At 40.9% G+C, this 24393-nt stretch overlaps 1 protein-coding gene across 2 annotated transcripts in view; it reads left to right on the top strand.

Annotated features, from left to right (window-relative positions):
- CPSF3 (cleavage and polyadenylation specific factor 3) overlaps positions 1 to 21721 on the top strand; it is a 41426-nt gene extending 19705 nt beyond the window's left edge. For both annotated transcript variants that reach the window (XM_014866767.3, XM_044771930.2), the window contains 8 exons: positions 1662 to 1814; positions 4528 to 4636; positions 6080 to 6178; positions 7546 to 7640; positions 9162 to 9249; positions 14813 to 14882; positions 18530 to 18626; positions 21532 to 21721. In XM_014866767.3, the coding sequence (XP_014722253.1) occupies positions 1662 to 1814; positions 4528 to 4636; positions 6080 to 6178; positions 7546 to 7640; positions 9162 to 9249; positions 14813 to 14882; positions 18530 to 18626; positions 21532 to 21633 (813 nt within the window). In that variant the 3' untranslated portion in view covers positions 21634 to 21721. The remainder of the gene's footprint in view (positions 1 to 1661; positions 1815 to 4527; positions 4637 to 6079; positions 6179 to 7545; positions 7641 to 9161; positions 9250 to 14812; positions 14883 to 18529; positions 18627 to 21531) is intronic.
- The last annotated feature ends 2672 nt before the right edge of the window (positions 21722 to 24393 follow it).

Below are 24393 nucleotides of genomic sequence, written 5' to 3'. Positions count from 1 at the left end.
TTGTGGTTTTGGTTTTCATCTCCCTAATGACTAATGGAGTTGGGCATCTTTTTGTGTACTCTTGTTAATTTTCAAGTTCTTTCTAGCATGATAGTCCTCACAGATACTTGCCCTTGGCCCGTAATGAGAAGATTCTTTGGTGGAGAAAATCACTCACCTACTTTTTAGCATCATAGCGTGTCACATGTAGTTACAGCGCAGGCTCCCCCCAGGTGCGTTCTAGGGTCTTTGGTTTACAGATATTCTCCCAGATTTAAAGCTGTGTTGTCCCTTCTCTCTAGTATCACTACCTCATCCTCAGTCCCATTGCATCGCTCTTCAGGCTGTATCTCTGCTGTCAGTTAAATTCTTGGATTGAGCTTGATGCTTACCTTCCTTCAGTAACCAGGTCAGCAAAAGTGTGTCTACAGGATAAAATAATAATAGTATTGGTGGTAATAGTAAATAATAGCTAGCATTTATTGAGTATTTACCATATGCCAGGTCCTGTACTAGTATTTTACAAGTATCAACTTGCTTACTCCTCACAACCAACAACTGTTTTGTAGATGAGAAAACTGAGATGTCAAGTAACTTGCCCAAGGTTGCACAGCTAGTAAGTGACAGTGCCAGGATTTGTGTTCAAGCAGCCAGGCCCCAAAGCTAGGCTTCTTCACCACTGGGCCATATGCTGGCAGGCTTCTCTTAGCTCAGGCGAGAAATCGTCTACCAGTTGTCCATAGGTTAAGAATAATCTCTCTTGTAAGATACTGTGTAGGTTATAAAAGTGAATATAGAGAGACTGGTAGCTAATACAATAGTTGTAAATAACCCTCTAAAATGCAGTTGCATTTGGTTCTGAAATATTATATTTGGTATTGCTTTAATAAACAGAAGAAAATATCAGAAGTCTTTTTTTCCCATAAAAAGCTTCTTCTGAAAGTCTTATATTAAGAAAGCTGAAGAAAACTGGGTGTTTTCTGAGACAGTGGGAGTAGCAGTAGTTTCATACAAGAATCATATGCACCTGAGGCTGGTAGAGGCTACAGAAGTCACTGCATCCAGCCCTTTACCAGCATGAGCACGGAAGCCTAGGAAAAGTCTGGTTTCCGCAAAGTTGCATATCTCATTAGTGGCAAAAATTGGAGTAGAAAAGAAGTTTCTTTCTTTTTTTTTTTTAAATCTCAGAGATTTATTTATTTATTTATTTTTAAAGATTGGCACCTGGGCTAACAACGGTTGCCAATCTTTTTTTTTTTTTTCCTGCTTTTATCTCCCCAAACCCCCCCGTACACAGTTGTATATCCTTGTTGCATGTCCTTCTAGTTGTGGGATGTGGGACGCCGCCTCAACGTGGCCTGACAAGCAGTGCCATGTCCGCGCCCAGGATCCGAACCCTGGGCCGCCGCAGCGGAGCGCACAAACTTAACCACTCGGCCACGGAGTCGGCCCCGAAAAGAAGTTTCTTTACTCTTTCTTGAAATAGTTCTACTTAAGGAACTTGTAACACCAAACAGAATGAAAGTGTCTGTACAAGTTTGATTGACTGGAGGTCCTTAAAAGTAGTAAAGTTTAATAACTTCAAGTATATCTCTGTTTCATATATTTAATTAAGATAAGGGCCATCACTAATTTGAACTAAAGATGTTTCCCTATGCTCTTCTAAAATTTATTCTATGTAGATTTTAGTCCACGGAGAACAGAATGAAATGGCCAGATTGAAAGCAGCCCTGATTCGAGAATATGAAGATAATGATGAAGTTCACATAGAAGTTCATAATCCTCGGAATACAGAAGCAGTGACCTTGAACTTCAGAGGAGAAAAGCTGGCCAAGGTAAAAGGCTCTGGTTCCTACTCCTAATTATGTGTGCTCTTCAGGGAAATGTATACTTCTTAAAAAGAACAGACCTGTTTTAATTAAAAAAACACTGTGCTTAATGATGATTTCTATCAACTTGGTCTACTACAAGAATTTATCCGTATGCTTTTTAAGGCTTCTTCTGGTTCTACTAATTTGTTTCTTCACATGAAAAATTTTTAAATAAATTAGATCTTAATGCACTTGAATTTGCTAGCTTTTTAATCCACATCCCCACGTACTTTTCCTTCCCATGTCTGAGGATAAACAAATATTCATTACTGTTTTTTTACTATATCCAATATGGTATTCTGTCCACCTCTTGTCATTCTCCCTAAGAATCTAAAGATAGGCCCATGTCTCCCATATATGTCTGTGGATATGATGGGATTTATAAAAATCTGTGATTTTAAGAATTAAGCATTTTTGACAGTGAAATATAATATTTTCAGAATTTAAAAAGAAATAGGAAAACCTTACCTAGGATTTTAGTGGAATGCTGTAGAAATCTTCATTTTTACTTCATATTAAAATTTTTTTAAGATACTTCTAAAGGAAATGTTTTAATGATTATCTGAAGTTTTAAATATCAGATATGTGTTAATGAGCAACTTAACAGCATTCTTCTAATACATCATGAACCAGATATGAGGAAGCAAATTGGGGAATATCCTTTCTAGTGGTTGAATTTGAGGGAAGAAACAAATTAGAGAAAGTAAGGCTGTGAGGCTTTTACTGCCAAAGAAGAGCAATTGGTTGTATTTACTCCTCTTCACAACACTTTCCAGAGGCCAGTTTAATGGAAGGGGTCCTTACACCTATAGAAAAATATATTCAGTTGAGAATATGTTCAGAACTGAATTTCCCAAACTCTGCTAGTTGAGATTTGAGGAGGAAAAAGTTTTACAGTCAGACAATTTAGGAGAAGCTGAGTTGAACAAAGTTAAGCTAGTTTCTTTACAGCAGGACTTGCCAGAGTTGTTAGGCCCTTGTGCATTATAAAGCCTCAAGAAGTACAGTGTGCAGCATTTGAACATTTTTTGACTACAGAACTGAGAACACACTTTAGGTATATGTGTCATTCTTAAATTTAACTTTATGTATGCACAGAGAAACTATTACCAATAACTATTTCACCACATACAGTTTTGTATTGAAGTGTTTTTCTGTTATTTCAGCCATAATTTTAGTTATTTAAAATCATTAGCTTTAGTTATTTTTTTCCTCAAGTGTAATAACGTTATTTAGGATTTATGGCAGACATCCTCAACCATGTAAAACAGAAACTCAGTAAGTCAGGGAAATCACATCCACAAAGAACTATCAAAAAAACCCATGCACTTTACTTTGGAGAAGTGTCAGGCCAACTAACTGTATATATGTTAATAAATCAGCATATAGGAAACTAACGCACACTGGAATCGAGAGAAACCTCAGCTGGCAGCAGCAGGTGAAGTCGGAAGAAGACTCCCTCGCTCTTTCCTCTGAGGTGCTTTGTTCTGCAGGCAGGCAAGCACACTAGATCAGCGTCTGAGACTTCACGCTTTTAAAGTCAGCCTCCTGGGAGCAGAGCTCCTTTTCATTAAGTCACCTGCTTTTAAGGAGAAATCGACCCTAAGAAACCATGTGAAATAGAGCTCTCTCCCATTATAGTTACAAGAACAAACAGTATTACTGCCTGGCTGCTCTTGCCCTTACTTGATGAAAGGTAAACCAATGTGAATTATGCTGTGTTTGTCCCGTTTGAGTTCATTTATTTGTAGTTGAGGGAAGTTGTATTTAAGAATGTTGGGTTTCAGGGCCGGCCCTGTGGCCGAGTGGTTAAGTTCGTGCACTCCACTTTGGCGGCCCAGGGTTTCGCCAGTTCGGATCCTGGGGGTGGACATGGCACCGCTGGTCAGGCCACACTGAGGTGCCATCCCACATGCCACAACTAGAAGGACCCACAACTGAAATATGCAACTATGTACTGGAGAGATTTGGGGAGAAAAAGCAAAAAGGAAAAAGATTGTTAGCTCAGGTGCCAATCTTAAAAAAAAAAAAAGAATGTTGGGTTTCATGTTTGTAAGATTTTTGCTTTTGTTAGTTTTTGAACTGTCCTCACCCTCTTCTCCTAAAAAATTTTCCTCAGTTGTATGAGCTCTTCCATACCCATCTTTATTGATAGATATTGATAAGATATTACCTTTATTGATAAGATATTACTTATCTTTATGGACCTAAAGATTCAAAGATGCTCCTCTTTTGTTGTGGGGTCTACATGGCCTCACACCTTTGTATAGTGGAGCTCACTCTGTACGAGGCCGATGCCCAGCCTGAGGGCGTGCACGCAGTCCTGGCCTGAGCTGCTGCCCTTCCCACCACACTGTAGCTGTCTAGAGCTTTTTAAGCCTGTGCACCTAGTAGCTTTACGTGGTTGCTAAACTGATTGGAACTGAACTGAACCTGGCCATTCTTGCCGGATCTGCCCCCCTAACTCTTCCCTTTGGTCTCTTGCTAGCGTTGTTACTGCCGGGTTGTGGAGTATATAACATTTTATATTTTTCATGTTTAAATTCATGTGTTGTTTTCATAGTTTGAATGTCAAATGGTCATAATATGGTTGAGTACTGAATAATTAATTGCATTTTACAAGATTCTATTTCCTGCAAGTTGTTTTGGGGTTTTTGTTTGTTTGTTTTTTTAATAGGTCATGGGCTTTTTAGCAGACAAAAAACCAGAACAAGGCCAGCGGGTCTCAGGAATACTTGTTAAAAGAAACTTTAATTATCACATACTTTCTCCTTGTGACCTCTCCAGTAAGTATTCTATTAAATGTTAAAGATAATTTGATTTTCGCATTGAGGAAAATCTATGAAAACTTCTCTTACCTAGTGGCCAAATTTTAAGTAAAAACCAAATAGTAAAATAGAAATAGGTGAAAGCTTATATTCCAGTTAGCTTTATAGGAAAAATATCTTCCTTGAACTCTTGAAACATTTAAATTTGTGAAATAACTTTTTTCTTAATTGGAAACATAAGTTCACCTCTGAGACAGATTGCATGCTCCTGCTGACCCTTTACCAGCCTGTGTTCTGCCTCTCACGACAGAGCACTGGTGCTTTCATTTTCTCAAGTGATGTTGGGCTCCCCACACAAGCATTTTCATGTTTATGACCTGTAGTTTTACGTCACTTGCTGGGCCTTTATATTCTGTGCCTGTGTAAATGCTAAGCCATCATTCCTTTTGCAGTAAATATGGTATTATCTTAACATAAATAACTGTACTCCATTTTATTTATAAAACACTAATAAATTATAAGTGCTTTATGAAGGAATGGAAAACAGCAGCAGTGTTTAGGTGTTCATCTGTGAGATAGGCCACCTGTCAGCTTTCAGACCATCACACAGGAGAATGTGACTTGTTCCTTTGTTCAGCAGTTGGTGAGATCTTACTCTATGTTAGACCTTGTGCTAGGTGCTGGAGGACTGAAAATTTATTAAAAAGCACAGTTCCAGGGCTGGCCCTGTGGCTGAGTGGTTAAGTCCGTGTCTCTGCTTCAGCGGCCCAGGGTTTCACTGGTTTGGATCCTGGGCACGGACATGGTGCCACTCGTCAGGCCATGCTGAGGTGGTGTCCCACATAGCACAACCAGAAGGACCTACAACTAGAATATACAACTATGTACTGGGGGGCTTTGGGGAGAAGAAAAAAAGAAGATTGGCAACAGATGTTAGCACAGGTGCTAATCTTTAATAAAAAAAGCAAACATTTTTAAAAAAGCACAGTCCCAACCCTTGTAAAGCCATCTAATGAGAGAAGCAGACCTGTGAAGAGCTAATCACAGTATTGATCAGTGACATAGAGAAGTGCATGCTAAGTGTGTGAGGAGAGAATGCGCCTAGAAGAGTTGAGAGAAGCTTTGCAAACCAGGTAGCATTTGTGCCAGGTGGTAAAGGATTGTTAGGCGTTGCCGAGCAGAAAAGACTGCAGAGGACAGCTGGCACACTGGCCTGGGGGCATTCAGGGGCCTGCTGTGTTCAGGAGAATGAGGAAGCGTAAGTTAACTGTTGTGGGGGGCTCGATAATGGGGACAGTGTGGATAGGAACAAATAAGAAGCACCTTGTTAGCTTGAAAAACATGTTCTTACTTCCTTTCCTTTTACTTCTCTTTTATTTACTCCTGGTATGTGTTTGCAGATTGTATTTTGTGGAGCTAGTATTGTCTCCTAAAGTGTCTTTATTCTAATTTTCTCTTCAGATTATACTGACTTGGCCATGAGCACTGTAAAACAGACCCAAGCCATTCCATATACTGGTCCTTTTAATTTGCTCTATTACCAGCTACAGAAGTTGACAGGTGTGTGTATTTATTGAAAATCACTTAAATGTTTTCTATTTTTGAGTAAGATAATTATCTAGGAAAGGATGTTATTTAATCTTTGGTAATTGTCTCAGAATCGTATAAATGTTACTTGTACTTCACTTGGTCATGTTATCATGTTTAGGTGAAAATTTTGAAAATATACTGATAAGTTTTTTAATCCCATAATACCTCTTATCCTTGATCCACTTAAAATTCTAAAATTATCAGCAGTCTTTGTTTCTTGTGTTTAAAGTCTGCTTTAGTTTACTATACCAAAATTTTAACTATTTTTTTCTTTTTTCATTGAAAATAAATTTTCTGGTTCCATCAGTACCAGTCTATACAGCAGGTGTTATGAGAGGGCATGACCACTAGCAAAAGGCCAGTAAGAGTACACCTATGCTGTTTTCATATTAGACCATTTTGAATTAGCGATTCTTGTGTATTGACATAATGAAGAGCAATGACTAAGTTAAAAGGTGTGGACTCTCTCTAATGAGCAACAACACTTCAAATTACAAATTACACCTTCTATTAATATGCTCTTCATAATTCATATGGTAAAGTACTACCATAAAATAAACCAGTAGAAAGAAAAATGTTTTTTACCTCAGATCCTCATGTTAGAAATATAGGTCATGGGGCCAGCTCTGTGGCCGAGTGGTTAAGTTCGCGCGCTCCACTGCGGCAGCCCAGGGTTCGGATCCTGGGCGCAGACAGGGCACTGTTCGTTAGGCCACGTTGAGGCGGTGTCCCACATCCCACAACTAGAAGGACCTGCAACTAAGATATACAACTGTGTACAGGGGGGGTTTGGGGAGGTAAAGCAGGAAAAAAAAAAAAAAAGAAATATAGGTCATAACATAGAAAGTTAATAAAGTATTTCTGAGTTAATCTTTAATTAAGAGGTTACTGGGAAAACCAGAAAAGTCTCATCTTGGACAATAGAATTTCCCTGTAGAATGATTAAACCTATGAAGACAGAAGGTAGAAGTAACTCATAGTTGATGAGGCTCATGTTAAATTTTAAGATGCTAGTGGAGTGTTCAGATGCTAGTGGCTCTCTTATATGAACATTGATGTTTGACAATCACCAAAGTTTGCTAGTGATAAATTATCTAATGTCCAAGGTAAATCCTATCTCGTTTTGTGAATTTTTATAAGATATGTTAAGATCTTTCAGTTGTTATAGGCAATTAATATAAAACTTACTTAGCTGTTTAAAATCTGGTTATGCAAATAAGTTAGTAAATCGTTCGTTGTGTATCAGCTTTATTTCAGCTGTCTCTGTAAACAAATGAATAATTATGCCTCCGAAAGATTATCAGAAAATTATATACATCTCAAAATTCTTTTTTCAGGTGATGTAGAAGAATTAGAAATTCAAGAAAAACCTGCTTTGAAAGTGTTCAAAAATATTACTGTAATACAGGAACCAGGAATGGTTGTATTAGAAGTAAGATAAGATCATTTACCTAAAAAAGGAGGGGGGAAAAAAGTTCTGAGTTCACATGTAATTGTTGAGAAAATTAGTTTCTTCCCAGTTAGGAAAAAAAATTTTGGAAAATATATATGTGTATATTTTTCTCTTCAGGATCAGCTTTAAATATAACGTAGGTAGGCATTTTACATGTGATTATGATAACATAGAAACTAATAATAAAGTTAGGCTTAATATTTAGTATGTATAATGAGTATAGGTCTCTCATATGAGTAAGTCTCAACTGATTTTGTGGTACCCAAGGTGTCTTCAGTTATATCAAAAGGTCTTAAAATTCTCAAGATAAAAATCTAATTCTGTTACAATAAAAAAAACATTGTCATGCAGCATTTCTTAAGAGAGTGGAATTTTGAAGATTCAAATAAGCAACATTAAAATGACCCAAATCAACAAAGGTGAATGTGGTTCCTACTGTTAGAATTTTAAATTCCTACTGGTAGAATTTGGAACTCAGGCACCAAATGAATTTGATGGTTGATTTTGATAGGTTGGCATCCGTTAAGTTTAAAGGACTTTTCAAAGTGAATCCTGGACTGAATGATCCCAGGAGGGACCTTGTCTGTTTCTCTACCTCAAGGTTGTACGTAAATTTCCCAGCTATATAATGAACTATTCTGTTCATCCATATTATTTTTTAAAATAAACAAAAAAAAGATCTGTTTGCTTGGTCCCAATCAGTTCTGTGATTTAAGTCTAAATTTTATTCATAAGGCTAAAAATAACTGAAGAAATTGTCAAAAAGTCTGGTTATCTATAACATGAAGTTACCTACAATAATATACAAAGCATTAATATCTGAGAAAGGGGAAAAGATACTAGAGACATTAATTTAGCTCAGGCTACTAAATACTATTAGAGAATGTATTTTTGTCCCCTAGAGTTAACATGTCAAAGAAGATCTTAGAGTAAGTTTTTCAAGTGCCTCACGTTGCTTGTAAAAGTAGTCTTTGGAAAGAGAATGAAAAATAGGAAGGATGCTCGTTCCCAAAATAATTCAGTTGGCTTCACCCTAACCTGGTAGACATGGAAAACTTTCTTGGGGCACTGAGCACACGAAAGAGTATTATGGGATCTTAGGCTACATATGAGAAACAAAAGTAAATGTTTAAAAATATTACTGTCTATGCTCCTAAAATATAGTGACTAGGAGTTTGTTACTGCTTGTGTTTGCCTGTGCGAGTTACTTTAAGTCAGTTTCCTCCTTTATAATGAAGATGTGATGACAGTTAAATGAGATAGTGTATATAAAACACTTGCCACAAAGGAAGTGCTCAGTACATTTTACTGTTGTTATTTTTAAAAAATTAGAGAAGTCCAGCATTATTAATCCATTTCAGGAAAGAGTGAGTCAGTTAATTTCAGTGAAGATGCTAGAAGCAGTAGTCCTATCATATGTACGGTCTGGATGGGTGGGTAGTGATGGCAGCTTTTGTGGTTGGCGCAGTTATCCCTTCCTAACTTGCCTTTGCTTTACAGTGGCTGGCAAACCCTTCCAATGATATGTATGCAGATACAGTAACGACCGTGATATTAGAAGTTCAGTCAAACCCGAAAATAAGGAAAGGTACAGAATTACTTCTTTTTTATCAATTAATTCTTTCATTTCAGCCATGGCTCTGTGAGCCAAAAAGCAGAAAACAGAGTCCTAAAGAACTTCAAATCTGGTTTTTTCATTCCTGTAACCTTTCAGATGTGATATATGCATAACAATGTATATTACTAACATCTTATTTACTTTTTGTCCTGAGTCTTCATTCATACCGTAAAAATCCAGTTGCAGTTAACATAAAGATAAAATCTCCTAGTCCTCTTAAAATCAATTTAATTAGAAAGTCCACAATAATGCTGAATTGAGCCAGGATGTCTAATAGGAAAATAATGCTACTACATGCTGCCAAGTGTTAAATAGAATGGAATCGCCCTATGAGGCAACTTTGCAATAACTTTGTTTCCTTTTCTAAGTAGCAATTTTCAACCAAAGAAGACACCAGCGAAAGTATTTTTGTGTTTATTTCTTTACAGTTTGATTCTATTTTATGCATAATTCAGTCTAATACATGTCTTAAGATCGGCATTGTTGGCATGTACAGTAGCCCTTTTTGCTGCTGGGGGAAGAAGTCACTCTTGAACTATTCTGGGAGGCCTCCCGGCCTTTACCCTTCACACCGCATCAGATCTTGTTCTCTGATAGGATATTTCTGTTTCTTAAAATTAAAAAAATAAACAAGTAGTTCTTTGATTTCAGGAGAAAAAAGTGTAGCCGACTACTTTGTTACCCATCTTCTTGTAACAGGCCAGTTCTATAATATGAAATGAATAAATACCTAGACAAATCGAAATTATTCATTTGAATTACTGGTGAGCTTTTAATTTGAATAATAGTGCTTGTAAAAATTATCATTTGGACACCATTTGATAATTTGTTTTAGTTGAATTAACTAGGTAATAGATACTCCCGTGTGTGTAACATAGGAGATGGAGCTGTGCAATTTAGACAAGCACAGAAGAACATCACGCCTTGGATTCTCACGTGGTGTTCAGTATCACACTCTTTGCCCTGGGCCACGAGTACATGCATGACAGAACAGTTTTAAAGGCATTCGTCAGCTTTCTCTTAGTATTTTACACCTCTTAGGTGGTAAAAATATAAAGGACAAGGTATGGGGTGGGGATATGTGGGAAGGAGGACCTTTTACAAAAGTTGTAACTAATTAGTGATGCACAAGTTAGGAACAGTGAAGTGAGGGACAAGGGTTAAGTACAGAGAAGAGGAATGAAAAGATTAACAGAGTTTTTTGGCCAGCACACGTTTCAGTACTAATGCCCAATTCTCTAAGAACACGGCTGCCTTCGCTTTGTGTCTCAGACTCTTCAGCTCAGATCCAAGACTCCTGAACTGAAATGTGTTTTAGCCCTCAAGCTTGCTTCTGTTCATTATATTCTGATAACCCTTTTGTAGAATGAAGCTTGTTTTGTGATAATATCACCTAATGTCAGTATTCAGAAAAATATTTATATACTTTTCTGAAAAATGAAATTTCTCTGCCAAAATGGTGTTTTTCTAGGCCGATTAAGATGTTGTGTACTCTCCAGGGATGCTCAATATCTGAGCTCCTCTAAGCCCATTTCCATGCTGTATGGGAGAGGAGGGGTCACAGAGCATGCTGGCATGAAACTCAACGATGCTGTCAAGATGTCGTCTGCTGCTCTGATGAATGATTATGGAGAACCAAAAAAAAAGGATGCTGTGGTTTAACAGTAATCACCAAATAGTTAATGTCTCTGTTGTACAGGAAGGAATACGTGAGCCATCATAGATAGTTTGACTTTCTGTTGGGTATTTTTCTTAGTACTCTGGTCCAAAGTGAAAATGTACCTTTACTCTGATCTGTAGTAGTTGAATTCAAAATAATCATTATGTTATTAGTGATCTATCTTAAACTAATAATCATAATAAAAAAATTTCTTCATTAGGTTACCCTTTGAGCATTTCAGCAGAGGTTCATTGCAGACAAGTGAGAACAGGCTTCTCCATGAGTTGAGTTAAACTAGCTGGCTACCTTATATTTCCTGCTTCTTCCCCACTTTGTGGTGTATTAAGAATGAGATTTTATATTCTTCGGGAGCATTGAGGTGCTTGCATATTTCCATTTAACATTGATTCAGCATGTCTTTATTGAGTGCCTGCTCAATAAAGGTCTTAAGGGACGTTGGTGAACAGAGGAGATCGTTTCTCTCTAGGGGCTTACATTCGAGTGATCGCTGGGCAGGTTGATAAGGTTTGGGGGGGCATTTCGTATAGGGCCTTGTTGGCCACTTTTAGGACTTTGGACTTGCAGTCTGAGTGAAATAGGTTACACTGCAGGGTTTTAAAGGATTCCTCTGGTGCTCGTTGAGGGGAGACTGTTAGGGGGGCAAGTGTGAAAGCAGAGGTTCCAATTAGGAGCCTTCGTGCTCATGCACACAGGAGGTGGGGCTCAGGCTGAGGTCGAAGTTGTGGAGGCAGCAGCAAGTGTTGGACTGGGGAGACATTTTGAAGGTAAAGCCAGCAGTATTTCCTGATGGATTAGCAATAGGGGGTGAGAGAAAGAAAACAGACAAGATGAATTTTAAAGAGGTAAGACAGTGATCCAAGGGGTGTTTGTGATACAGTAGCATGGAAAGTTGACACACTTGGGGCTAAGTGATAGGAATTTTAATAAGTAGTCCTTGTTCCCTCAGAAGATGAAAAGTATTTCAAGACTGACACACTCCTTCTTTTGCTGAACATGAAGAAGTAGAGGACATTCATTCCATACATTAACTATGTAACTAGTTGACTTTATCCTATCCAAATTTGGCATTTTACCATCTTAGAGCAGAGTCAGCAAGGAGGGCCCATGAGCCAAACCTAGCCCTCCACCAGTTTTTGTAAATAAAAAGTTTTATTGAAACCAAGCCACGCCCATTTGTTTACATATTGTCTAATGCTCTCTGAGCTGCAACAGCAGAGTTGAGAAGTAGCAACAGAGAGCATATGGTCCACACAGCCTAAACTATGAGCGAGCCATTTACAGAGAAAGTTTGCCAGCTCCATTCTGGAGGCACCTTCTGTGAAACAATCGGATTCTTCTTTGATAGCATTTTGCTCCCTTTTCATTTCTCAGCCTGCTGACACTTAGTCCAGATTCTGGAAACACAGCTTGAATTGGTATCTGAGTGTGTGTTTAGCCTCAACTTCAATTTATATGTCCCTCCATTTTCACCGAGGAGATATAGGAAAGCTTATACGTTTCAAAATGTATTCTTTTTGGTTTTTGTATTCCATTATGTTCTTCTGTTTTACGCTGCACCTGTTTTCAGCATGCCTCTGTCCTGTTTTGACACATCGACCTACTAAGGGCAGGTATATGTATATGATTATATGATTTCACATTTAGTGTACTCTCATATAGCTGAAGAGTTTGTCATAAATATTAGTGATAAATATGCAAGTATACACACATACGCTTTGGAAAATTTCTTTTAATATACGGTTTCATAGCTTGTTTGTTTATTTTTTTATTTTTGGTGAGCAAGATTCGCCCTGAGTCAATGATCTGATCTGTGCTAGTCTTCCTCTGTTTTTTTGGGTTTTTTCTTCTTTTTCTCCCCAAATCCCCCCACTGGATAGTTGTTTACTTTTAGATGTGGGTCCTTCTAGTTGTGGCATGTGGGATGCTGCCTCACCATGGCCTGATGAGTGGTGCGATGTCCATGCCCAGTATCCGATCCAGCGAAACCCTGGGGCACTGAAGCAGAGCACATGAACTTGACCACTCGGCCACAGGGCTGGCCCCGTCTTCCTCCGTTTTGTATGTGGGTTGCTACCACAGCACAGCTGAGGAGTAGGTCTGTGCCTGGGATATGAACCCACGAACCCAGGCTGCCAACATGGAGCACGCTGAACTTCACAATTCAGTCACAAGGCTGGCGACCTATTTATTTTTTACTATCTTTTATGAGATTGTTTTTACATGTCAGTTAAATGCTTATTTAATAGTTAGTAATAAAATTAATGATTATAATTAAAGTATAAAGGTTTTATTATGTAGCTTTCTTGGCTGGCGTCTGGTTAGTTGTATGTTCAGTTAAAACTCATGAGTTAAAAACAGTTGGAGTAACTATGGTCTGAATAATAGAACAGTTTAGGAAAAATGACATTTTCGCTCTTTTTCCACACAGTAGATTCACCGCAGTCAACTTTAGAACATTTATATCCCTCCAAAAAGAAACACCATGTCCTTTAGCTCTAATTCCCAATCCCGCCGTTCTCCCCGACTCAAGGCAACCCGTGATCTACTTTCTGTCTCTACAGATTTGCCTACCCTGGACATTTCACATAAATGAAACCATAATATGTGGTCCTTTGTGACTGGCTTCTTTCACTTAGCATAACGATTCAAGGTTCATCCATGTTGTAGCATGTGACAGTATCTCATTCTTTTTATAGAATAGCTTTCCGTTGTAAAGATATACCACATTTTGTTTGTTTGTTTCTATTTTATTTTTTATTGAGGTTATGATAGTTTACAACCTTGTGAAATTTCAGCTGTACATTATTATTTGTCAGTTATATTATAGGTGCACCACTTCACCCTTTGTGCCCACCCTCACCCGCCCTTTCCCATGGTAACCACTAATCTGTTCTCTTTGTCCACATGTTTGAATATCTTCCGCCTATGAATGGAGTCATACAGAGATTGTCTTTCTCTATCTGGTTTATTTCACTTAACATAATACCCTCAAGGTCCATCTATGTTGTTGTGAATGGGACGATTTTATCCTTTTTTATGGCTGAGTAGTATTCACTGTGTATATTTATACCACATTTTGTTTATCCTTCATTAGTTGCTAGACATTTCGGTTGTTTCTACCATTTGGCTCTTATGAGTAATGCTGCTGTAAGCATTCGTGTACAATTTCTCTGTGGAGGTATGTTTTCATTTCTCTTGGGTCAATGCCTAGGAGTGGAGTTACTGAGTCGTATGTTAACTCTGTTTAACTTTTCGAGGAGCTGCCAGACAGTTAGCCCTGCACTGTTTGCTGCTGGCGACAGCCTGGGGAGTGCACATTGATGGGCCAGGGCACACCTGAAACTCCATCAAGCCTGGCTCGTCTTCCTGATCTGTCATGTTACTTTGTTTTGGGGGAAGGCTAAGTAATTTAACTGGCAAATGATTTTAAATATTAATTTTGTTAAAATAATTATAGGTGCATTATATATAGTGACATGGTAAATTTACGTAACATTTTAGATAAAACAAAAGATTGGAGAGATCTTTGAGCTTGGATGTGCCCCTAGAACTCCTGGAGTTATGATTTCACTCACTTCTGCTCATAAACGAAATGTGGAAATGTTTGAAAGACAGAAATAAGATTTAAAATAATCTTAAATGTCATTTTGTGGTTCTTCAACAAGAACAGAAATAAGGTGATGAAAAGATCAGTTTGCCTCAGCAGGTAGATGATATGTATACATCTTTGTCACTTGGAGGAGTCCATAGTTTAATCACTTTGACTTACCAGTAACTATGTTCTGATTATTGATTTGGAAATTATTTTAAATAGCAATTTGGAAATTGAACCCTCTGTTGCTTTTTTTCCAGGTGCAGTACAGAAGGTTTCTAAGAAATTAGAAATGCACGTTTATAGCAAGAGGTTGGAGATCATGCTGCAGTAAGTATTGCAGACTACTGCTGACCGGGGAGCGGGGCAGCGGGTGGGAGGGGCGGCCTGCATTCGGTTCGGGCTCACTCGCTGACCAGTTGTGAGGCTCAGATGAGGTCACTTCAGCGCTCTGGTGCCTGTGTTTCTATCAGTAAAGCAGTTGGAACCGCTTCTTTCCAGCTAAACCCTAGCTGGTTCCAAGTACGTGTGACCTGTTTGGTTAGGCATTTCTCTGAAATATGTGCTACTGAACATAGAGCCTCGGGACGCTTTTACATGGGCTGGCCTAGTCAGCCAAGATTAAAACACTGTCATCAAGGACAAGTACTAAAATCTTAACCTGACGTCACTATGCATTTAAGAATCATTTTATACATTTATTTCTCCTTAAATGAGAATTCTTTGTTAAGAATGGTTTTCTACAACAACAACAAACACATAGATACAGAGATTAGATTGATGGTCACCAGAGGGAAAGCGGGAGGAAGGTAAAAGGGGTGACTAGGCACGTGTGTGTCGTGGTGGGTGGTAATTAGTCTGGGTGGTGAACATGATGTGATCTACGCAGGAATCAAAATATAATGATGTACACCTGAAATTTATATGATGGCATAAACCAATGTTACCTCAATAAAAAATAAGTAAAAGCAAAAAAAAAATGCTTTTCTTCTAGACTCTTCTCAGATAGTAAGTCTGTAAACTATTTATTACCTTTAAACTCAGTATTCTCCTAAACACCAAATATTAGGTCTTTCCTCTTTCCTCAAGTACTCTTTAAGCCTGATTTCAGAATTTTTTCCCAAATATCATTTAAAACTGCTTCATAGTGGATAACTACAATTTAAGCTTATGTATTGTACCCAAAAAAGGAAAAATAAAAAGATTTGAATTTTATAATTTCAGCATCTAGCGCAGTACCTTAAATATAGCAATCTCTCAGATACTTGTTGAATAAACGCCTGCTCCTATTTTTAAATTGAATGGTACTTAATTAGACATCTTAATAAAATTAGGTGCTCTGCATGTTTGGAGGTCTTTATGTTAACATTTCTGTTCCTTCCTTTCCACAAAATTCCACACTGATAATCTTTTAAAGCAGCCAGTTAGTGGCTTTTAAAAAATGGGTGATTGGGGCCGGCCCCATGGCCGAGTGGTTAAGTCCTCGTGTTCTGCTTCAGCGGCCCAGGGTTCAGACCCTGGGTGCGGATTTGGCACCACTCATCAGGCCACGCTGAGGTGGCGTCCCACATGCCACAACTAGAAGGACCCACAACTAAAATATACAACTATGTACTGGGGGGATTTGGGGAGAAAATGCAGGAAAAAAAATGGGTGATAGGCTTTATTTATTTATTTATTTTTTTAAAGATTTTATTTTTTACTTTTTCTCCCCAAAGCCCCCCAGTACATAGTTGTATATTCTTTGTTGTGGGTCCCTCTAGCTGTGGCATGCAGGACGCTGCCTCAGCGTGGTTTTTTTTTTTTAATGAGCAGTGCCATGTCCGCACCCAGGACCCGAACCAACGAAACACTGGGCCGCCTGCAGCGGAGCCCGCGAACTTAACCACTCGGCCACGGGGCCAGCCCCGGGTGATAGGCTTTAAATGGTGACTTTGCTTACAGAAGCCATCACACATCTTCAGAAAAGCGTTCTTGGTGGGATCATTTTGGTTTCAAAAAGCATCCCTGGGGCTGGCCCCGAGGCCGAGTGGTTAAGTTCCCACGCTCCGCTACAGGTGGTCCAGTGTTTCGTTGGTTCGAATCCTGGGCACGGACATGGCACTGCTCATCAAACCACGCTGAGGCAGCGTCCCACGTGCCACAACTAGAAGGATCCACAACAAAGAATATACAACTATGTACTTGGGGGCTTTGGGGAGAAAAAGGAAAAAAATAAATCTAAAAAAAATAAAAAGCATCCCTGTCACACAAACTAAAAACCAGCAAACAGTGCAGGAACAGCGATTTTTATGGCCATTAAAAAGGTGGCAGGTTCTGTTTGTCGGTTCCCAGCCATGTGGCTGTCGGAGCCCCCAGCTCTCTTACTTTACTGTGCAGCTTCTGAAAGCCTGCCCTGTTAGCCTGGAAGTCTGATCTGAGTCATTGTAGACCACTGACTCCTTGGACAGTCAGGTGAGGCTCTGCAAGTTCTCCCAGTGGGGAAATACGCACAGCTACACACACACACACAAGCTCACACACAATTTTATCTTTGATTTCAAGGCGTTAGGCGGCTCCCTGCCCCCATCTCTCTTGGGAACCCTGGTTAAAAAAGCCCTTTGGAGAGGACAGGCGTCAGTGCTCTCCTGTGCCTGTCCAGGGAACTTAGTAACTGTGCCATTCTGCTGTGGGGCCGCTCTGTTCTCAGAGCCTTTGCTGGAAGAGAAGAGCCTGTGTTCCTGGGATAGCCAGGCTTTCCCAGGTGGCACAGAGGTGCTGGACGGGAGTGCACATGGCTGCGGCTCTTCCGGTTAAGCCCTGCACGGGCAATCTGCAGGGGGTTGCTGGCCCTTCGGCCTTAGTGTCCGCTGGCTTTCTTCCCGCAACCCTACTCTCCTGTGCCCCTGCCCCCACCCTTCACGCTTCCACAGACACACTCGAACCATTAGAAACAGGAAGCGGAGATAAAGAGCCAGAGCTTGCATTCCCCTCATGAATGCGCGACTCCGGTGTGTTCAAACATGCAAGTTGATCGTATTCTAAAAATTGCAGCTTATCGCTCCAGTTGTTTAAATCCTTAGGATTATGTAGGAATACATTTACTGGTTTCTTTAAATAAACCATCAATTGATCATGAAAATGAAACCTTTTTTCCTGTCATGGTGAATGTATTTCTGTAGTTAAAATACAGTATTTTTCCTTAGTACTAGGTTGCCTAGCCAAGTTTATTCAAACATTTATTAACATTAACTAACTGAAAGAGCGAGCAGCGAATCGCCCCCACCCCTCCCAGCTTAATACCTGTTGTTGGTGCCTAACTGTTGAGGCTGGCCAGTCTGTGGGCGTCTGAGATTCCCTGACTGCCTGCTCTTGCCTGCGTCCAGCCTGCCGTTGGGACTGCTGTTTGCGGATGCCTGTGTAACCAATGGGGACGAATGTGGAAACTAATGGTTAAGCTGTAGCTGCTCGGTGACAGAGGCAGGGGGTTAGTGATTCCACATCCCAGCGCCTAGCACAGCACCCGGGGCACAGTGCTCAGGTGAGCACAAAGTGTAACTGGGGAGGCATTCGGAGCTGAGTGGAAGGCATGGACAGCCAGTGGCGCTGGGAGCCGCTTCTACCCCATGCCTGGATTTGAACACCAGCCCTGGGACCTAAAGGAAATCATGTCCCTCTGTCTTGTCTTCCTCTTATGTGAAAGGGGCTCCCTGCCAAAATTCCTGTAGGTCACGATAGTGTGCGCAAAGCACCCAGCACAGCGCCTGCTGAACGGAGCGCTCTTGATAAATGGGAGCTATGTATGTTACCTGTTATATAAAATTAATAAAATATGTAAAGGTAAGTAAGTGTATCTCAGGAGTGGATACAAGTATGGGTATAAGTATTCTACTTCAGAACTAGGGCCTCTCTTCAATATTATTTTTCCCCTAATATGTAAAACTATACATATTTGTAAATGTATTGTCCACTAATATTGCATCTTTGTTTATCTTAAGGGACATATTTGGAGAAGACTGTGTAAGTGTAAAAGATGGCTCTGTTCTTAGTGTCACAGTGGACGGAAAAACTGCTAACATAAACTTGGAGACACGGGTATGTAGCGGTTCCTTCCTGCATTTCAAGACATTTGGGAAATAAAGTGAAGGCAGAAGTCATCTGTGATCCCACGCCTGACAGTTTACTTTTGCATTTTGGCATTTCCTTCCAGTTTTTCCTATACTTGCTTTTTTACGGTTGTGCTTATGTTATTATATGTAAAGTTTTCCATGCTTGCTTTGTATTCCTCATTCTGTCCTGAGTGTTTTCCGTGTACACGTTCCCCGTGCCTACTTCACTCCACTGTCTGCCTTTTCCATCGCACGCCTTAATCTGCCTCAGTGTGTCTCGCGTATGGCCCCCTGTTGATTCCAGATTTTCCAGAGAAGCTGCTCTTCTGACCAGCAAGATCAAGTAGCTTTTCCAAACAATAGGATTCGAGAGCGTGGGGCCTGCTCTGGCCTCACGTCAGCAGATCTTGCATAATTATTTCACAAGCGTAAACAAACAAGTCCGTCTTCCTCACAGGGTTGTTTCTGAAGACTAGAACAGTTCTACTAAACAAATAATGTATGTTTTACATTTCTTTTGTATGTTCTTTGACATATAGTCAAAGATGTTTTGATTTATTTTACCTCAATAGAAAAATAAGCTAAGCACATAAACAAGTAATTCCCTAGAGAACAAATATAGATAGCCAGTAGACATATGAAACACATGTTCAGACCAGATCCACTAATACTTACAGGAAATACAAATTTAAAGTATGAAATATCACTGCTTATCGTATTGGCAGAGATTAAAAAGAGTGTTATGACGCAGTGTTGGTGAAAGAATAGGGACACAGTTATTCTCGGGTGCTATTTGAGGCCGGGAAGAGGCTGTACATTAGGTGGTACATTCTTTCTGCAAGGCAGTTTGGTGATATGCATCAAAAGCCTTAAAAAAGTAAACACCTTTATCCACAATTCCACTTACTGGATTTAACTGAAGAAAATAAGTAGACAAGCAAGCAAAGATACATATGCAAGGATGTCTGTTTTAGCATTGATTATAACGTGAGCAAAATTGCAAGAGACCGAAGTATCCAAGAGTAGGAGATAATAAATAACTGAATAGATAAATTCTGTGTAGGATCCCATAAAGATGTACCCTCATGGAATACTATATATACAGCCATCAAGAATGATGATGTAGGGGAGCAGCCCAGCGGTGTAGTGGTTAGGTTCGCGCACTCTGCTTCAGCAGCCTGGGGTTTGCAGGTTCGGATCCAGGGCGTGGACCTACACACACTCATCAAGCTGTGCTGTGGTGGGATCCCACATACAAAGTAGAGGAAGATTGACACAGATGTTAGCTCAGCGAAAATCTTCCTCAAGCAAAAAGAGGAAGATTGGAAACATGTTAGCTCAGGGCTGGTCTTCCTCATCAAAAAATAAAAATAAAAAAAGTTTCATTTGTGGTATTTGGGTCTGCAAAATAAAGACTTTCTTAAAAAAAAAGAATGATCGGGGCTGGCCCCGTGGCTGAGTGGTTGAGTTCACGCACTCCGCTGCAGGCGGCCCAGAGTTTCGTTGGTTCAGGTCCTGGGCACGGACATGACACTGCTCGTTGGGCCACGCTGGGGCAGCGTCCCGCATGCCACGGCTGGAGGGACCCACAGCGAAGAATATACAGCTGTGTACTGGGGGGCTTTGGGGAGAAAAAGAGGAAAAAAATAAATAAATAAATAAAAGTAAATAAAATCTTTTTTAAAAAAAAGAATGATGATGTAGTTCTTTTGGGTTTTTTGAGGCAGATTAGCCCTGAGCTAACTACTGCTAATCCTCCTCTTTTTGCTGAGGAAGACTGGCCCTGAGCCAACATCCATGCCCATCTTCCTCTACTTTCTATGTGGGACACCTACCACAGCATGGCTTTTGCCAAGCGGTGCCATGTCCGCACCCAGGATCCAAAGCGGCAAACCCCAGGCCACCGAGAAGTGGAATTTGTGCTCTTAACCACTGCGCCACTAGGCCAGCCCCGGTGTAGATTTATTAATGTTGAAAGTTGTCCACCTAAACTGTTGAGTGAAAAAAAAAGTTAAAAGACAGCAAGTATGAAAAATTATCCCATCTTTGTTTTAAAGAAATATATATGTATAGCTAAAAGTCTAGAAGGTTATACACTGCAGTGTTAACAGTAGTTATCATTAGGTCATAGAAGAAAGGATTTTTTTTTGTCCTTCCTAAATTTTTTTTTTTTTTTGAGGAAGATTGGCCCTGGGCTAACATCTATGGCCAATCTTCCTCTTTTTGCTTGAGGAAGATGGTATCTGTGCTAACATCTATTCCAGTCTTCCTTTACTTTGTAGGTGGGACGCTGCCACAGCATGGCTCGATGAGTGGTGTGTAGGTCCACACTTGGGATTTGAACCTGTGAACCCTGGGCCGCTGAAGTGGAGCACGTGAACCCAACCACTATGCCTCCAGGCTGGCCCCCCTAGTTTTTTATAAGAGGAATATTGATATGATAAATTGTTTTTAAACAGGATGTAGTGTTTTATAGTTGAGAAGTAACTAGAAGTTTATTAGTGAGTCTAAATCAAATTTAATATCAAATGTTGAGTAGATGACCACATCCATTGCTTGCTAAGTAATTTGTGTTCCACCAACTAAATTCCCTGGAGTACCATTTACTGGATCAAAATATGGGCTTTAAGGTAAATATAGTTCACTAGACTTTCCATTTACTTTTTTTTCCCCCAAATTAATCTCTAATTAGAGCCAGTCATCACACTGGGGGCGTCTCTGCCTCCGTGCGGATGCCCACAGTGTGCAGCGCAGGGAGTCTGGTTCTGGCTCATCATGCTACTGTGACCTCCACCCCAGGGGAGATGATCATTCCTAAAGAGCATCAGGTTAGCTTCCATATAGTGACGCTAGACTCGGGTTGAAAGGCGTGTCTGTGCTTTTACTTGCAGACTGTAGAATGTGAAGAAGGAAGTGAAGATGACGAGTCCCTCCGAGAGATGGTGGAGCTGGCTGCGCAGAGACTGTATGAGGCCCTCACGCCAGTTCATTGAGAACCTTATGTCTCTCTATATGTTAAAACTTTTTTAATGCTTGATTCTACTTCTGTTACTTAAAATAAAATACATTAGTTTCTCTGGGGTAGCCTGTTTACTTGGACATCAAGTGGCCCTCATTCCAACAGCTTGAATACTGCTAAATTACCAACCTATTTGTCCATTATTCTACAACTCCTAATAACCTGCCTGTTACAATTTATTGACTCCACTTCCCGGCAGGTTTGCACGTCTCCTCGACACCTTAAAGATCTGCTCATAGCAACTTACTGTACTTTTAAGAAAAGAAAATACACGATGGTTCGTATTTTCATATCCATATTCTGAATTGGAATGAATGAATAGAGATAATCACTTAAAGTTTTAAGCTTCTTTTCTATTTCTTCCCTCCTGTTACTCTTGCCAAATTCCTTAATTTATACGTTTGTAAAATTGTGACTTTCAGGATTCAGTAATTTCTTTGTATAATATCTACACATTCAATTCAGAGAGATTCAGAATAGAATTTTTATGACTCAAATTCAAGAGTATTCAGGTGTCAGTTGTTGAATTGTTTCATGTGTAAATTAACCATTAATCCAGTTTCCTGAAGTACATGTAATTCAGACTTGCAAAGAACTGGATGCCGGAGTGGCTGGTGCTGTGCTGAGGGAGCAGGCTGACTGCGCTGGGGGCTGCTTCGGCATCTCCCTCAATGAGAAAGTCTGACCATCACTGTCCAGAGGACGTGAAGGCGTGCATAAGCTGGCTCCTCACCTTCGCCCCGACACGAGCTGCTTACCTTTGCTGTCAAGCTAAAGGCATCAGTCATCCTCAGGCACTAAACCCACCCACACTATCTGGTCCTCATCTTGCTTCACCTCCTGGTGACTTACAGCCATTGACTGCTCCTTCCCTGTGCTTTGATGACAAACTTCAGTGTGTGAACCTACCTTTTTTTACTTGAAATACATTTATTGCTGTAACATGGCCTACTTTGTCTTTGAGCCAAACCAAAGGTCTGAGGGTCACCTTGTGTAAGTATCATATAAGGTTTTATGATAGATTTTAAAACATCTGTAAGCTACAAAAAAACGACATGTAATGTCTTCACAATACAGAATACACTTAGCAAAAAGGGAAAGTGTCCTTTCCCCAGTCCCTCTCCCTGAGGTAACCGGTTTTAGTTAAGGATTCTAAATCGCTCTTGACTCTGCCCATCTTATCTCCAGCGTGGCTCTTGGAGTCCCAAGTCATCCTCTTCCTTCTGGTTCCTGCCACAACCTCTCTTCTCCTCGCCCTATAGTTGATTCCTAAAATACACAGATCTGACCTCAAACCTACCCTGCTGGAAATCCTTCATGGTAACTCGGGCTCCTTCATTGTAAATAGGATGAGGTCCAAACACCTTAACTTGGCCTAACGGGTTCTCAACCTTGGCTGCACATTGCAATCACCTGGGGAGCATTAAAAACAGACTGATGCCCAGTCTTACCATCAGAAGTTAAGGTAGCTGGTCTGGAGTGAGGGTCCTTTGCAGCACATATTTTCAAAGCTCCCCAGATGATTCTAGCTGGAGCCAGGTAACTACAGGCTCCGGGAAGGTTGGAAGCTGCCTCTCCAACTCCAGCCATTCTCCCTCCTACAGCCCACGGCCAGCCACACAAAAGGATGTCGGCTTCTCCCACGTGGACTGCACCCCCTTCTCTTGTGGTTTCCGCCTAGAGCTCAGTTGTTTCAGAACATCCTTCTGGCCCGTTTTTCATCACGGCTGTCACATTCATAGCACGGTTGGGGTGACAAGGTCTCTCCTTTGAGCAAATCTGAGCCAGGCTCCTCTGAGTCTTCCCTCTGACGAGGCCCCCACCTGGGGCTCTGTCCTTGCCCCTTTGGTCCAGTTTTAGCAAGAATCCTGCTGAGTCAATCCAGGAAAATCCCCCACCTTTGGTCTCATCACCCCGGATATCTGCTCAAATCCGCCTCTCCCACCCGCTGGTATCTGATCACCTGGTCTGCCTTCAGCAAGAGTCCTGTTAGGTCAGTTTAGCACAGAATTACCCTACCTCTTAGTAATTTTACATCCAACTGACCCCTCACCCTGCTCCTGGCTGTAAGTCCCCGCTGTACTGTGTTTAGGTTGAGCCTCTCTCTCCCCTACCGCAAAACCCCATGGTAGTAGTCCTCCTTAAACAGTCTGCCTTACTGTCATTAGCAAATGTAAGTTTTTCTTTAACAGAAGTCAAAACCTATAAATGGCTGAGTAACTACGTTTCATTTGCAAAATATGGTTGTGTGAAGCAAGGATCCCCTGGAAGTCCTTCCTGCCATTGCGGCTTCACACTATCGCCTTCGCTGAAACATCCGAACCCGCCTTGGAGCGGTGGGGGCGCCGGCGCCAAATCGCTCTCCTTTCGGGGCTGGTTTCCATCTGGGGAACTGACACCGGCCAGCGGGCAGGTAGGTGCGCCACCTTGCGTCTCTCCCGGGACCGGCGGGCTCCCCGAAGGAAGGGTCGCCGCGCGCGCCCCGCTCCTAACGACGCGGGATGAAAAGACCAACGAAAACCGACTGAATGCACGAGGCTGGGCTTCCGAAGAGGCAACAGTTATCGCACGTCCTAAAAATGACCGGCTGGAGGCCGAGGAAGCCCAGCCCCAGGAGCCCCGGGGATGAGGGGAATGCCGGAAGAGGAGCCCCCGGGCACAGCGGCAGAGGAGGGCGTCGGAGTGCGCAGGCGCCTCCCGCCCCCGGCGGCCCCGCCCCCGACGCCCCGCCCCC

Source organism: Equus asinus, chromosome 6, assembly GCF_041296235.1.
Source record: "Equus asinus isolate D_3611 breed Donkey chromosome 6, EquAss-T2T_v2, whole genome shotgun sequence".
NCBI classification, from domain to species: Eukaryota; Metazoa; Chordata; class Mammalia; order Perissodactyla; family Equidae; genus Equus; species Equus asinus.
This window is presented reverse-complemented; position numbering and strand designations above follow the sequence as displayed.